The sequence below is a fragment of the Amborella trichopoda genome, chromosome 1, assembly GCF_054954075.1.
Source record: "Amborella trichopoda isolate Santa Cruz 75 chromosome 1, AtrichopodaSantaCruz75HAP2 v2.0, whole genome shotgun sequence".
NCBI lineage: Eukaryota > Viridiplantae > Streptophyta > Magnoliopsida > Amborellales > Amborellaceae > Amborella > Amborella trichopoda.
The window spans coordinates 60,553,578-60,566,733 of NC_142336.1; the positions used below are offsets into that span (position 1 = coordinate 60,553,578).

The 13,156-nt window shown below is 37.0% G+C and overlaps 2 protein-coding genes across 5 annotated transcripts; both read right to left on the bottom strand.

Annotated features, from left to right (window-relative positions):
• Nucleotides 1-541: 541 nt before the first annotated feature.
• LOC18440515 (Glycoprotein membrane precursor GPI-anchored) lies at nucleotides 542-4,825 on the bottom strand. Its single transcript, XM_020671393.2, has 3 exons — nucleotides 4,131-4,825; nucleotides 3,568-3,792; nucleotides 542-1,192 (listed from the first exon to the last, which is right to left on the bottom strand). The coding sequence occupies exons 2-3, from the start codon at nucleotides 3,644-3,646 to the stop codon at nucleotides 690-692; spliced, it is 582 nt and encodes a 193-aa protein (XP_020527052.1). The 5' UTR covers nucleotides 3,647-3,792; nucleotides 4,131-4,825; the 3' UTR covers nucleotides 542-689.
• A 953-nt stretch (nucleotides 4,826-5,778) lies between these two features.
• On the bottom strand, nucleotides 5,779-11,094 carry LOC18440512 (non-structural protein). Of its 4 annotated transcripts, none has more exons than XM_006850656.4 (7): nucleotides 10,763-11,094; nucleotides 9,325-9,382; nucleotides 8,910-9,227; nucleotides 8,737-8,785; nucleotides 8,535-8,629; nucleotides 8,274-8,365; nucleotides 5,779-6,108 (listed from the first exon to the last, which is right to left on the bottom strand). In XM_006850656.4, the coding sequence occupies exons 1-7, from the start codon at nucleotides 10,888-10,890 to the stop codon at nucleotides 6,048-6,050; spliced, it is 801 nt and encodes a 266-aa protein (XP_006850719.2). In that variant the 5' UTR covers nucleotides 10,891-11,094; the 3' UTR covers nucleotides 5,779-6,047. The 4 variants fall into 4 exon arrangements, with proteins under 4 accessions (XP_006850719.2, XP_088707669.1, XP_020527051.1 ...); XM_088851543.1 differs by having other exon boundaries at nucleotides 10,710-11,094; XM_020671392.2 differs by having other exon boundaries at nucleotides 9,688-11,094.
• Nucleotides 11,095-13,156: the final 2,062 nt, after the last annotated feature.

A 13,156-nucleotide genomic window follows, 5' to 3' on the forward strand; every position in this document is an offset into this window, starting at 1 on the left:
AATGACCGGATGATTCCCATTGAGTCACTGTACAGTGGATCGAACCAGTGATCCAAGGAGAGACTTGACCGGTTCTCGATACCATTGGGGAATTGGCCAGGTCTATAAGGATACCCAATTCAAATCGGGGGATTGATCAGTTATAATGTTAGTTCACTATCCAAAGCGAGAGTTCTATTCTTTTCCCCACGTCTTTCTTCCTATAGAACTTGAGCGGTTATGCAATTGCTTGGATCAAACCAGATATACAAAATAAAGGGGCTTGCAAGATGGAAAAAGATCTAATACAGCTACCCATGAAGACTTGGACATTGATTAAGCCAAACAGCACTTCCCTTGGGAGGAATAATTACAATTAGGAGTTTAAAACCTCCAATAATATCACAGTAGCCAAAAATTGGGAGAGCTCATTGTGTGTGTGTGAAGGGAAGTATAACCGATAAAAGTAACAAGGTGCAAGTCTTCTGGCTGATTTGCTCGTGACGTAGCAAGAGAAGAAAAAACGTTGAATACAAAATATGAAAAATGACAACAAAAAAAAAAACTGCAACAAACACAGGTATTTACTCTAAATATGAAAGAGGAAGGAGCAAAGAGCTGCAATCCCTACCTACTCTCAAGACATGTTCACAGTTCCGTGAAAAGGATCTCCAAAAAGAAAAGAAGGAAAATTGCACACAACATAGGGTTCAGTCAAGTAAGAAGCAGCTAAAAGCCAGTAAAAAGAGAGAAGACATGACAACCTTTGAGGATGTAGCAGCGTTGTACGGTTGGAAGCTTCCAGTTGATGTGTTGGTGGTGAGGACTGCAACAATCCAGTTGTCCTCCGAAGCAATTCCAGCACCCACATATTTGGTGTCATTGAGATAGCGAGAGTACTGCTGGGAGTGCGTGAAGTTGGAGAGGACGAGTGCCGGAACGAGTTTGGGAACACAGACAAGCATTATGACACCGTCCCTGGTGTTTGACACGTTGAGATGGCAATCGGCTAAGAAATCAGGGTAATCACTGAATTGAGTCTCTGTTCCAGGGACCGTGTTAGCACCGGTGGTGTTGGTGCAAGGTTGGTCTTCATATTTCCCAGCAATTTTGTCGGCTAAGCAAGCTGCATTTTCATTACTCGATAGGGCAGGGAGGTTCGAGGATGACCTGTAGCTGTTAAGACTGTTAAATAGCTGCTTATCTTCAGAATCTGCATGCAAAACAAGAGAATAGATTGGTTGAGGAGATGAAAACATTCTAACATTCCGGAAAAAACAGCACGACCCCAGGACTTCAATTCTGAATCTAAGTACCAAGTAAACATTGAGTGCTTTCTTCTTTTGATTCATGAGCATGAAATCTGAACAGGTGCTAAGCTAGGCCACTAAACTAGGTGAATGACATGGCAGATAGATTGGCTATAGTAGGTGCAATGGGAGATAGCCTAGAAATTCAAAGGCCATTTTAATGCCACTCATTGCTAACTTGACCTACACGCATTGATCACCCACAGCTTTGGCATCCGCACCAGCTCTTCACAACCTGAGTTACTAATCCTCCTGCTCTGCTTTATCCTCCCCACTGCATTTTTGCAGGGTCGCAGCATCTTTGTTTTTATCAAGGTTGGCTGTCTAAAGACTAGTTCATCCTACTCTTTCTTCTCTCCCCCCCCTCCCCAGTTCTCTTCTTGGGCCTTCTCTTGCCTTCAGCAGTCTTGGGGTCCATTTTTGTACAAAACACCATATATCAACTTCTCTTAAAAGAAAAAGAAATCTGGACCATCTGCCTTCTTGTATGAGTAGAACATCACAAGACAGTCAGGCTAGAGGGCCTCAAGGTAAGAAATAAATCGTTCACCTTTGTTTTCCTATCTTTTACATGTGGAGCAAATTGTCCAAGAAGTTTCTTGAACGAATTAGAAAACGAAAACTTAACTGGTTTTCAAGGTTAATTATAAGTCACCTTGCTCTATTGACACAAATTCCCTAGAACCGTTGATAGAAGAGGAGTACCTATCTCCTAAACAATTAACAGAAAATTAAAGGATTGGTATATCACATCAAGTAGTTCATCCTAGACAACTTCAAAATAAACACAGAAATATCAAAGGTGCCATTTGTTTAGATATTGACATGAAAAAAATATGAGTATCATCGATTGGATGGATGGACCCCTAAAGGAAACCCTAATCATGCAAGCACAAAGAGCTGCAACAATGAAGTGACTTAATTAAAATTAACATGCATGATAAAAATGCCTCTAATAAAAAATTTGTATACACAATTATATGAGCCGTCTAAGTTTCCTCTCAAGCCATTGCAAATAAGAAGCATCAATTTGCTAGAAATACAATCCATGCCTCACTCTGGGCATAGCAGAGCTAAGCACGTCTCTATCATAAGCTCTCTCACTAAAGTTTATGGATCATATCATAGTAGCAATCAAGCATATTAGCCATTAGGTCAAAGGTATAATTGATAATGGGGCTCATATCATCATCATCATAGCCTTTTTCTCAAGTAATTGAGGTCGGCTATGAACCTGGTCCGCCATTATGCTCTTTTTAAGGCCATACCCTCTGAGGGTCTCCATATCTTTTCGGACTAATTCCACTCACGTCCTTTTGGGTGTACCCCTAAGCCTTATCAATCCTTCCGCTTGAACTAACATGCACCTCCACCTCCTAACAGGTGTTGTCCGCCCAACATTCTGCCTCATAAAGCAAAGCTGCTCTTCCAGTTATCCTATAGAACAGTATTTTCACTTTCTACCTGGACAAATGCAAAATCCTTGAACATGTTGCAGTGAACTATGTTTGTAACATTGCAAAACCTTCATTTTTTATTTTCTTATCCCTGTGATAACAAATGAAAAAGGGCATATGCACATTGCACACGAGAACAGACCTGGAATTTGTCAGATCAAGTGATCTATCGATGCACAAAGCACGCAACAGATAATAATTGTGCAGTCTGGATCATATCAAAGATGGCAGCTGTCCAATTAGGCATAGATTGTGATAAATGAGACTAAGCCTGGCACAGCGAAGAATGAAGAGCATCATGGAGTATGTATAGCAAGGGAAGATCGTGCTAGTTCATAAACTGTGGGCCAGGTACAGAAATTATAAAGGGGACGGTTGATTTCCACTGTCGCCGTGCATCAGTGGATGTTTTGGGAGAATATAAGGGGTAATGGGATATGAAATCAAATCATAATCATCGTTAAGGCCCAAGATGAATCAAATGTAAGTCCGTCCGTCTCCCTCCCATTATTAGAATGCATTCCCTCTTAAGAGTGTTGATACCAGATATCTGGTAGTTCTCGTTCAATACCATAATGCATTCCCATTATTAGAACGTATTCCATCGGATGAGATCGCAACAGAAGAAAATAAAAGTAATGGAATGATTTTCTCGTTCCAGTACACAAGTGTATTTTAAGTATGCATTCACGGCCAAAAAAAAAAGAATAAAAGAAAAAAAAAAAAAAAAAAAAAGAAGAAGAAGAAGAAATGTTTGAATCCATTGATCAATCATCCCCTGGCAAGAATCAAAAGAAACAAAAAAAAGGACAAGGAGGTACCATCGGCGAGAAAGGAGTGCAAGCTGAGGAGGAGGACGAAGAAGACCAAAACTACCGAGGGATGAGACGGAGCCATCATCTTCTTCTTCTATGATCACAACAGAGCTTTGAAGAAGAGTTGCGTCGCGTTGCGTTGCGTTGTGGTTGTAAAGTGAGGATCGTTAACAAGTGCCACCAGCTGCTGTCGTGCTGCAATCTACTCTGCCTTCACGGACAAGCGTCCCCCTACGAACACGTGCCAAACCACATGGGCGTCACGATAACTTCTAACCTTCAGATTTTAGATTTATCAACTTCGGATGTGACACCAAATTCCATAAATTAATTGAGTAGTACACTTTGAACCACTTCCAACAACAATTAACAGAAACTAGACCAACGATAGAATATCTCTTTCTATACATTTCTGTTTCAGTAAGCCCCAGGAATCTATTTTAATTTTATCTCATTTTCTATATATCAGATTAAATTTAAATTTGATATGTCCAATTTTTCATTAATATTTTAAAATCCAGATTTACGGAGGACCATTCACCCAAAAATCCATATCGGATCGTCCATACCAGAAGGCCTCGATTATAATCTACGGGAGCTACGCATGCATCCTCACTAATCCTCCTTAGCATTCCGGCAAACGTGTTCCACTCGACACCTTGGCAAAAGATCGTTGAACTGGATTAGATCTGGATGAGTTTAAACTGGCGATCTAAAAGAATAGTAAAATAAAAAATTAAAATTAAAATAAAAATAAAAATAGATATTTATAGGGTGGGGATTTTAAAGAAGCATAAGAAAATATTATATAAAATTAAGAAAAAAAAGAAAATAGATATTTGATTTAAAAAAAGCATAACAAAATAGATATTTATGGGACGGGGATTTAAAAGGAATCGATCATTGTTGAGTTTAAAGTACTGCTTTGCATTGTCACGCATCTACAAATAGTATCACAAAAGTATTTTAAAATTTATTAATAACCAAAACACTGCCATAAAATTCATGGGTATTTTGATAATTTTATTCATTTTAATTTTTTTAAATATTTTTAAGATCATGATGGTGAGAAGTATTAACATACAGAATTTAAGTTAAATTCAAGATATAAAAAATGATTGTATATTATGAGACCATTTATTTTTGTTCAATGAACTCACAATCACTTTTAACCATTAGACGCGAAATCCAATAGATGAAAATATCACAACATTAAAGAGATTTAATTTGTGACCCTTGGGCATCACGGTTCAACTTCAAACCAAGTATGATAACCATCTCTACCGTCTAAACCCAGTCATTTGTCTTTTTTTACTGAAAGACCAGTTTATATATGAGCTGTTCGAACCAGAATTTCACTTAAAAATAAAACTGATCCCAGGTCACATAGAAGTCCAAACAAATGACAATTCGGAAATAAGAACCACAAATAATGGGATTTGAGCATAAAATGGAAATACGGGAGACCTTTAAATGCCCAAACAAAGAAATTTTATGTAAATTTCCCTAAAAATAAATTATTTTCAAGTTCCAAAGTACCTAAAGGCCGTGCATGGCATTTTCAAAATTGAAGTTTTCCCTTTAATTTTTGGATGAAAATTTTATAGCCAATCTTCTTGTAAAATGTGTCACACACTCTACCATCCTTTTCAAATACAACGGAATGAAAGTGTATACCATCTCAAATGGTATGCTCCAATTATTCAGATTAGAATTAAAGAAAATAGGTGGTCTTGATTGCATGTAGTATTTTATTTATTTTTTTAACGGGTTCAACTGACATGAAACTTTGAAGGTGTGCTCAATAGGTACAACTAAAAAATATTTAAACATTTAAGAAAATGAATTGACCAAAATACTTATAAATGTTTGAAGGGCTATTTTTTAAGCACACCTCTAAATGTTTGAGGGGCTATTTTTTAAGCACACCTAATCAAGAAGTGTGAACAAACAAAAAAAAGTTAACTCCATTTGTAAAATAATAAAACTAAATTAATACAAGCAATCATGGTCATCCATTTTCTTCCCTTCTTATATGAATTGCTGAAAGGTGCTTGTGCAAATATTTGTAAACCCATATAAAATACGGCGTTTTGTGAACATTTCCATTTCTAGCCTTGAATTACAGGGACAAAACAAAATCAGAAAAATAAGAAAGTTGAACTTTTTTTAAAAAAAAAAAAAAAAAGGCTGGGGGGTGGGAGGTGAAAGGAAACGTCAGATGAAGAAGCTTTAGCCATTGAACCACATTCTTTTCACAAGTCCACAAAACTAGAGCTCCAGTAATAGAAGTGATAGCTGGGTAATTGAACTAATAGCTAATTATGCATGTGTTACTCTCTAAGGCTATGGCTCTACATAGGGAAGCAAGAACCAAAAACAGGTAATTGGCTACATCATGTCACACTTTCAGGTATATATTGATGGGCAGAAACATTAAAGCTCTCATGGAAGAGATAATGTGGCATTCTTTTTTGGATGGATCTTCATAAATCGTTCATTTCACTGCAGCATCCAAGTCCCTTAACTATGTGTCTGCATTGGAACCTGCAACATAAGATCAAATATAAACATAGCAAGGCCTTCAAAACACCATCCACAATCCCAAATTATAAGAGAGATAAAGCAGGCAGCAGGGAAATAAAAATATACAAAGAAAGAATCATTAGTCTTATCAGCATAGAATCTACTGCCTTTATCTGAGATTTGCAGCACAACCCAGCTTTCTCAAATACAGCTAGTACACAATGGTAAATGCAATTTAATATCAACTTCTTTTTAGGTAAGCACAGAAAACCCATCAATCCAGTTATTTCAATGATAATTCTCCTCAAAGTCAAGGGAGAGGAAAAGTATTCATTGCAATGGGGTGGCCATCCTGGCCTCTATGAATCCAAAACACAACATTCCCAACTTTCGATTTAAAAATGCAGTTTCTAGAGGTAACATCTGAAATAACTATCAGGCACATATTGTCAACAACATAGGCTCGTGGTCATGGATGTCTACATAAAGACATGGAGGAGAAGGGGTGAAAGTAATCGGTGTCCAAGAACTAGGTGGTGGAATTTAAAAAATGAGGAAATCGACTTATTTATGGATAAATTAGTTGAAGGAAAATGGAACTTTGAACATGATATCAATGTAATATGGAATGAGATGGCTAAATTTATCAAAAGAAGTTTTATGAGAATCTAAAAGGTAAAAAAATTTCGATAAAGAAACTTGGTGGTGGAATGCTGAGGTTCAGAAGGTGATTAGCGAAAAACAAACATGTTATAAAACTTAGCAATATAATAGAAACGATCAAAACTTAGAAGGTGCTGAGAACAATGAAAATGCCAGAGGAATGGAGAATAAGTATTATGGTACCTATTTACAAGAACAAAGGAGACATAGAATTGTGCAAACTATTCAAACTTATGAGCCATACTATGAAGCTCTGAGAAAGAGCCATTGAGCAACGACTAAGGCATGAAACGAGAATATCTGAAAACTAATTTGGTTTTATGCCAGGAAGGTCAACAACTGAGGCTATTTTCCTACTTTGGTAACTGAATGAGAAGTTTGGGGCAAAGGAAAAAGATCTCCACATGGTCTTTATTGATCTAGAGAAAGTTTATGATAGAATACCTCGAGATTTGATTTGACTGGTGTTGCCATGTTGGAAAAGAAAGGCGTCTCTAGACACTACATCGACTTGTGAGAGATATGTATGATGGAACAACCACTAGTGTATGAACAACTAGTGGAGAGACAAGTGAGTTCAATGATAATAAGTCCACATCAAGGGTCAGCATTGACCTTATACCTCTTTGTCTTAGTTATGAACGACTTAACTAAGTACCTACAGGATGAGGTACCTTGGTGCATGCTGTTCGCAGATAACATAGTTTTGATTGATGAGACTCAAAATGGCGTCAACACAAAGTTAGAACTTTGGAGGGATGCTCTCGAATCCAAAGATTTTAAAATTAGTCGGACTAAGGTAGAGTATATAGAGTGCAAATTTAGTAATAATAGGAGTATAGATGAGGACATAGTTAATATTGACGGCCAGGAAGTACAAAAAAGAACACACTTTCGATATCTTGGGTCGATAATCCAGAAAAATAGAGAGATCGAGATATATGTCACACACAAAATTAGAGTTGGGTGGACGAAGTAGAGATGTGCAACTAGAATTTTATGTAATCGCCGCATACCAATGAGGTTGAAGGGCAAGTTCTATAGGACATCGGTGAGACCAGCTTTGCTCTATGGGACGGAATGTTGGGTGAACAAAAAACAATATACCCATAGAATAAATGTAGCGGAGATGAGGATGTTGAGATAGATAAGTGGCAAGACAAGAAGGGATAGAATTTACAATGAATTTATTCGAGAGAATTTATGTGTGGCACTAATAGGCGATAAAATGAGAAAAAGTTAACTTAGGTGGGCTGATCATGCGTGGCGCCGACCAAGTACAATACCTATTAGGACGTGCGAATTAGTTTAAGTAGAAGGACTGAAAAAAGCAAGGGGTAGGCCCAAAAGGACGTGGTTGGAAGTAGTCTAAAAAGATATGGGCACTTATGGCCTCACTGAAGATATGGCCTCTAATAGAGTAGAATGGAGAACGAGGATTCATGTAGCCGACCCTAATTAATTGGAAAAAGGCTAAAATGATGATGTTAATGATGATGATGATATTGTCAACAACAACTTACCAAATCATATCATTGGAAGAGCAATCAACAGTTTCAGGGAATCCTTTAGAATTATCCGTCTGGAACTTGATATGCAATCTGAAAGGTTGTATCTGTGTAAGGTAGACAACAGTTCATGAGGCAGAGAATATTTTGCTAAAAGAGCAGAAGGTGTGACAATATACATCATAAACATGTAAAAAGGAAATCAAATGAAAATATGACTAGGAAATGATGGCTCACGGAGACAACTGAGGTACTTGCACTAGAAATTCATCATACCTTTCTGCTGTACCTAAATTCACGCTTGGGAAGAAAATGCAGTGGAAGATTGAATGTACAGGGAGCTTTAATCAGGACAAACAGCTTAGCAGGACCTAAAAGAAGCAACAAAAATCTTAGCAGGAAGATACTTCCTAGGTTAGTATTAATAACCAAACCAGAAAATAAAAAATAATGCTAAAAAGATGTTTGTTTGAAGAACCTGAAAAGGAATCACCACCAGCATCTTTTGAAATCAATGCTCGGATAACCTAGAAGGATATAACAAAAGAAGTATAAATCATGGCATAACTCTCGAAAATGAAAACATGCCAATGCAAACCATTTCTTAACAATGATAAAGTCAAAATTTTACAGAAATATGAAGAAAGGAACCTTTCTAGAAAGGGCTTCTGCGCTTCCATTATTGGTAAGACTCGTGCAGTCCTTGGGACATTGAGAAAATTCTCCATCATGTGAAAAAGAAACCTCATAAACATGTAAAGGCCGTACAAGACTACCTCCAAGAACCAAAAGAAATCCGCCAACTTGAGGAATTTCATTGACCATCATCTCAACTGCAGAGATTACACTGGAAACAGAATTCATCAATTTCTCAAGTTGCTTTATCCCATGTTTCACCTCCCTTAGTCTCCCAAGGTTCTTTCTCTGGGAAGATGCCCTTGATTCCTTTTGCTTTGCAATCAATTCCTCCTACATGTGTAGCATTTCCTCAGGCTATGGAAAATCAAAAGATCACCCCATAATATTCCGTTAAAAGAAAAAAGTTGTCAGTGTGCAACGGGCATACCAAAGATATGCATTCCGATGTTAATGCAGTAAACTCCAGTTCTAAATGTTGCAAGATACTGCAAAAGGACAGTGATTTTAGTTAGCATCTGGCCACAAGAAATTCCAAACTGGAGGAAGCACTGCAATTCTTTGCAACAGAATGTTTGAATTGCACCTTTTTTTAGGCAGAGAGACTTCTACATCTGATTTTTTTTCTTTTTTTATAGAAGGAAAAAAGTAGGCTATATCAAACACACATAGACAGACACAAAATGTATGTACTGTGTGTGGTACATTAACAATTATTTGTATTTTCCATTAAAAAGAAATAATGCAGTAGTATAGGATGAATCTACCAGTCGCCACCATCACAGCAACTCACATGCCCATGAGCTAATCCATTGAGAGAATCATAGGAATGGGTGGAGATTGAATGCCAGAAGAGGTGGCCTTAACATCATCATTCAGTGAAGCGAAACATGAATGGCTCAGAGAAGGCAGCCGTATATGACTCTGTATAAACAGATGCGTCCACCCCAATCATCAAGGTAGATCTCCACAGAACCATCATGGCTGGGGGCGGACCTACCCCATATCTATCTTTCTATTTTTATTGAGTAAGGATGTGCAAACTGCAACTAACCTATTTCTTTAATTGAACAAGATTTCCCAAGGGAACCCAATATATCAGGAGAAGGAAGAGACACATTTTTGAGGTAAACTTGCATGAATGTCATGGATGCGAAGGCTTTGCACCCAACCACCATAAAAAGACACCACTACAATTGGAGAGTTCTTGTTCCGTTGAGTTTACATCTGTTCAATATGGCCCAACCCCAAATTGCATAAGAGTGAGATTTTCCCCAAGTATATGGAGGCCCCATAATCACATGTTTTTATGCTTGTAAGGAATCCTCTCAGGTGGGTTTCACCTTAAATAGAGAATTTCAAACAGATTGTTAGAAAAAAGTATTGATTCATACCACAGGGAAAAAACAATAAAAAAAAAATGTCAGAGACATCCTAGTCTCATTGGAATTCACACACACAAGTGATTTTGTTTTTTTGTAAGTTGTGATGTATTTCCCTAATCCTAGGAGAAATTGACAAAGTCTGAATCCCCAATCCAAGCCCGAACACTTGTAGTAGCAATTAAATGACATATCCATCAACTAAGCAACAGAAAGTGCAATTTTTTATTTTTTTTAAAAAAAGAAAAAAAGTAAGCAGGCAGAAAAGGGATAGCGAGAGTGCGTAAGAAAGCAATATGATTTCCTATGGTAACTGGAGTTGAGGAAGGTTATGTAGACAGCAGTAGCGATGCACGCGAATGGAACATCCACAAAACCAAACAACATAAACCGCGAGCGAAAGCAAAAGTAAACTAAGTAACTAGGAGATTACTGTTGTTGAGCCCTAAAAGCAGAGGAAAACATGGGTGAGAGATAGATATGTACGAAGGGATCTGATGGTGCATGTAGAGAGTGAAGCCGAGGGTCTCCTTTATGAGGTGGAGAAGAATGCTGCTCGAAGAAGGAGAAGACGAAGAAGCCTCCACCACACGGGAGGAGGAACCATCCTCCATTCTCTCTCAGATGAGATGAGGGGGGAAAAGGGACTCAAATTCATTCAAATCCGTGTGGTGGAGGAACCATCCTCCATTCTCTCTCAGATGAGATGAGATGAGATGAGATGAGGGGGGAAAAGGGACTCAAATTCATTCAAATCCCATTTCCTGTTGCTTCCCTGTCCCAAGTTTCACCCGCCCCGCTGAGATGTGTCTTACAATGTTTGAATTAACAAAAATAATAATAATATTTACGAGCTTGAGCCAATGATGTCTCCGGAAATAATTCCGTACTGACTTCAGATTTTTTTTATTTTTTATTTTGACTTTAATATAAATAAATTAAATATTTATATATATAAAAAAAAATTTCACAAATAAACTTTCAAAAAATTAAAATATACTTTTATATATTCTAACAGAAAAGTTAACTCAAAAGCCCCTCAAAAACGTACTTCCGTACTGGACAAACCTCAAACTAATTATCTTGCCCTCATCAACCATAAATAAGTAAAAAAATATTTTAGGCTATAAATTGTAAAATTAACGCGCCTTGCAACAAATTACTTTTTAGTATTTATTTTCAAATTATTTATAGATCTATGAGACCTACGTCACTTTAGAGCTTTCAATTTCATAACCACATGCAAAAATAATTTTCAAGCTATCATAAAGATCCTCAATGTGGAAACTATATTTTTCTATAGGGTTTCGAGGTGGAACTTTACTTTTTAACACCAAGTGTAGGCTGTAAGATAACGGCACCTTGTTAACAAATGGGTAAGCTTTTTATGCATCTTGATGTGAGAGATGATACAACATAATTACAAACAATTGTCACTAATCATTTGTATTATTGCTTACTCACTTCCAATCAGTGATGTAAAAATTAAATTGCCCACCAAGCTTGTTAGGAAAATTATCCAGTCAAAACCAATTTGACTATTGGTCGAATTGATTGGGCTAAATTTTTAAAATATAAAAATAATATCATAAAGGGTGTGGTTTGGATAAGATTGCAACCTTAAACAATCAAATTAAGATGGACCTCCAAACTGTGTCAAGAGATGCAATTTTGGTATTAAAATTTTTTAGAATGATGCGATAATCTATTTTTATCTCCAATTATAAAATTTTAAACTCTAAAAATAGTTCAAATCAAACAATCTACAAACACATGAAAATCTTGAAATTGAACTTACCAGATAATGTGGGCTAAGATGTATTGTAGATAGAACTGGAAATCTCCTTTTTATCCACATCTATACATCTCGATGTCGAGATGATCAATCAGTAGTTTTTCCAACATCAAAACAACATTTTTTAAAGGATTTTAGAGGTGTGCCTTAATTATACATTTTAAGGTGCCAATCTTATATATAAAAATATATACATATATTTTAAAAATGTAAATCCTATTTGCAAAAGAGTTGTCCAAAAATAGCCAGTCAAACTGGCCTGAACCGATAGTATTTCGCCAAATTCAAATTTTGCAGGCCAATAAACTACTCCACAGCCCACCTAGTTGGACTGCCAAGAAAACTATCCATGGTCCAACCAATTGGACCGGCCAATGATAGCAATGCTACCAACCATGATCAAATATTGACACGAATAAAAGTTTCCCTATAATATAAATCATGTGGGTTAAGGCACACATAAAGATTCCCTTTTTAATAGCCAAAAAATAAAGAGTTCCATGCAAGTCGTCTAACCCACCAATCCATAATCATAAATTGCAGTTAAATGGCTGAGAACCAAGTAGCTAAAGTCATGGTCCAAGGAAATATATACTAATTTTGCTGGGGGACAGAAAAAAGAGAGAATAAAAGACTCTTCGGTCATTATGTTATCCTTAGAGAGAATCTTTAGTCATTTAATGGCAACGCTCATCCAATGCATTGACCATGTTGAAACAAAAGAGAAAGGTAGAAACCGTTGAGCAGATAGTTTTGGATAGTCAAGGGGCTGGAGGCATGTCAAGAGATACTAGAAGCGCTACTTCTTCTATGGGATTTGATTTGATACATGCCCTACACTCCACTACCAATATGATTGGGCTCATTCAGCCTCAAATCAGCATAGATTTATCACAAAATTGAGCAGCAACCGACAAAATAATATCTTGTACATGTTCGTGTGCTTTAAATCAATCTTAGATAAAAGGGACCAACTTCAAGATTGAAAGGGTGACCAAAGTATGTAAGCAGTTTGGAATAAGGGGAATGGTCATAGTGAAGACAAACAAATCCCGAATCACAATCATTGGGAAGGTCACCAAGGA

Excerpts from the sequence above, each read along its gene's own strand:
- LOC18440515 (XM_020671393.2), bottom strand. The coding sequence starts at position 3,646 with ATGATGGCTCCGTCTCATCCCTCGGTAGTTTTGGTCTTCTTCGTCCTC. Across the intron at positions 1,193-3,567 it reads GCACTCCTTTCTCGCCGATG|ATTCTGAAGATAAGCAGCTA; the intron begins GTACCTCCTTGT and ends TTTTGCATGCAG.
- LOC18440512 (XM_006850656.4), bottom strand. The coding sequence starts at position 10,890 with ATGGAGGATGGTTCCTCCTCCCGTGTGGTGGAGGCTTCTTCGTCTTCT. Across the intron at positions 9,383-10,762 it reads ATGCACCATCAGATCCCTTC|TATCTTGCAACATTTAGAAC; the intron begins GTACATATCTAT and ends GTCCTTTTGCAG. Across the intron at positions 8,630-8,736 it reads TGGTGGTGATTCCTTTTCAG|GTCCTGCTAAGCTGTTTGTC; the intron begins GTTCTTCAAACA and ends TGCTTCTTTTAG.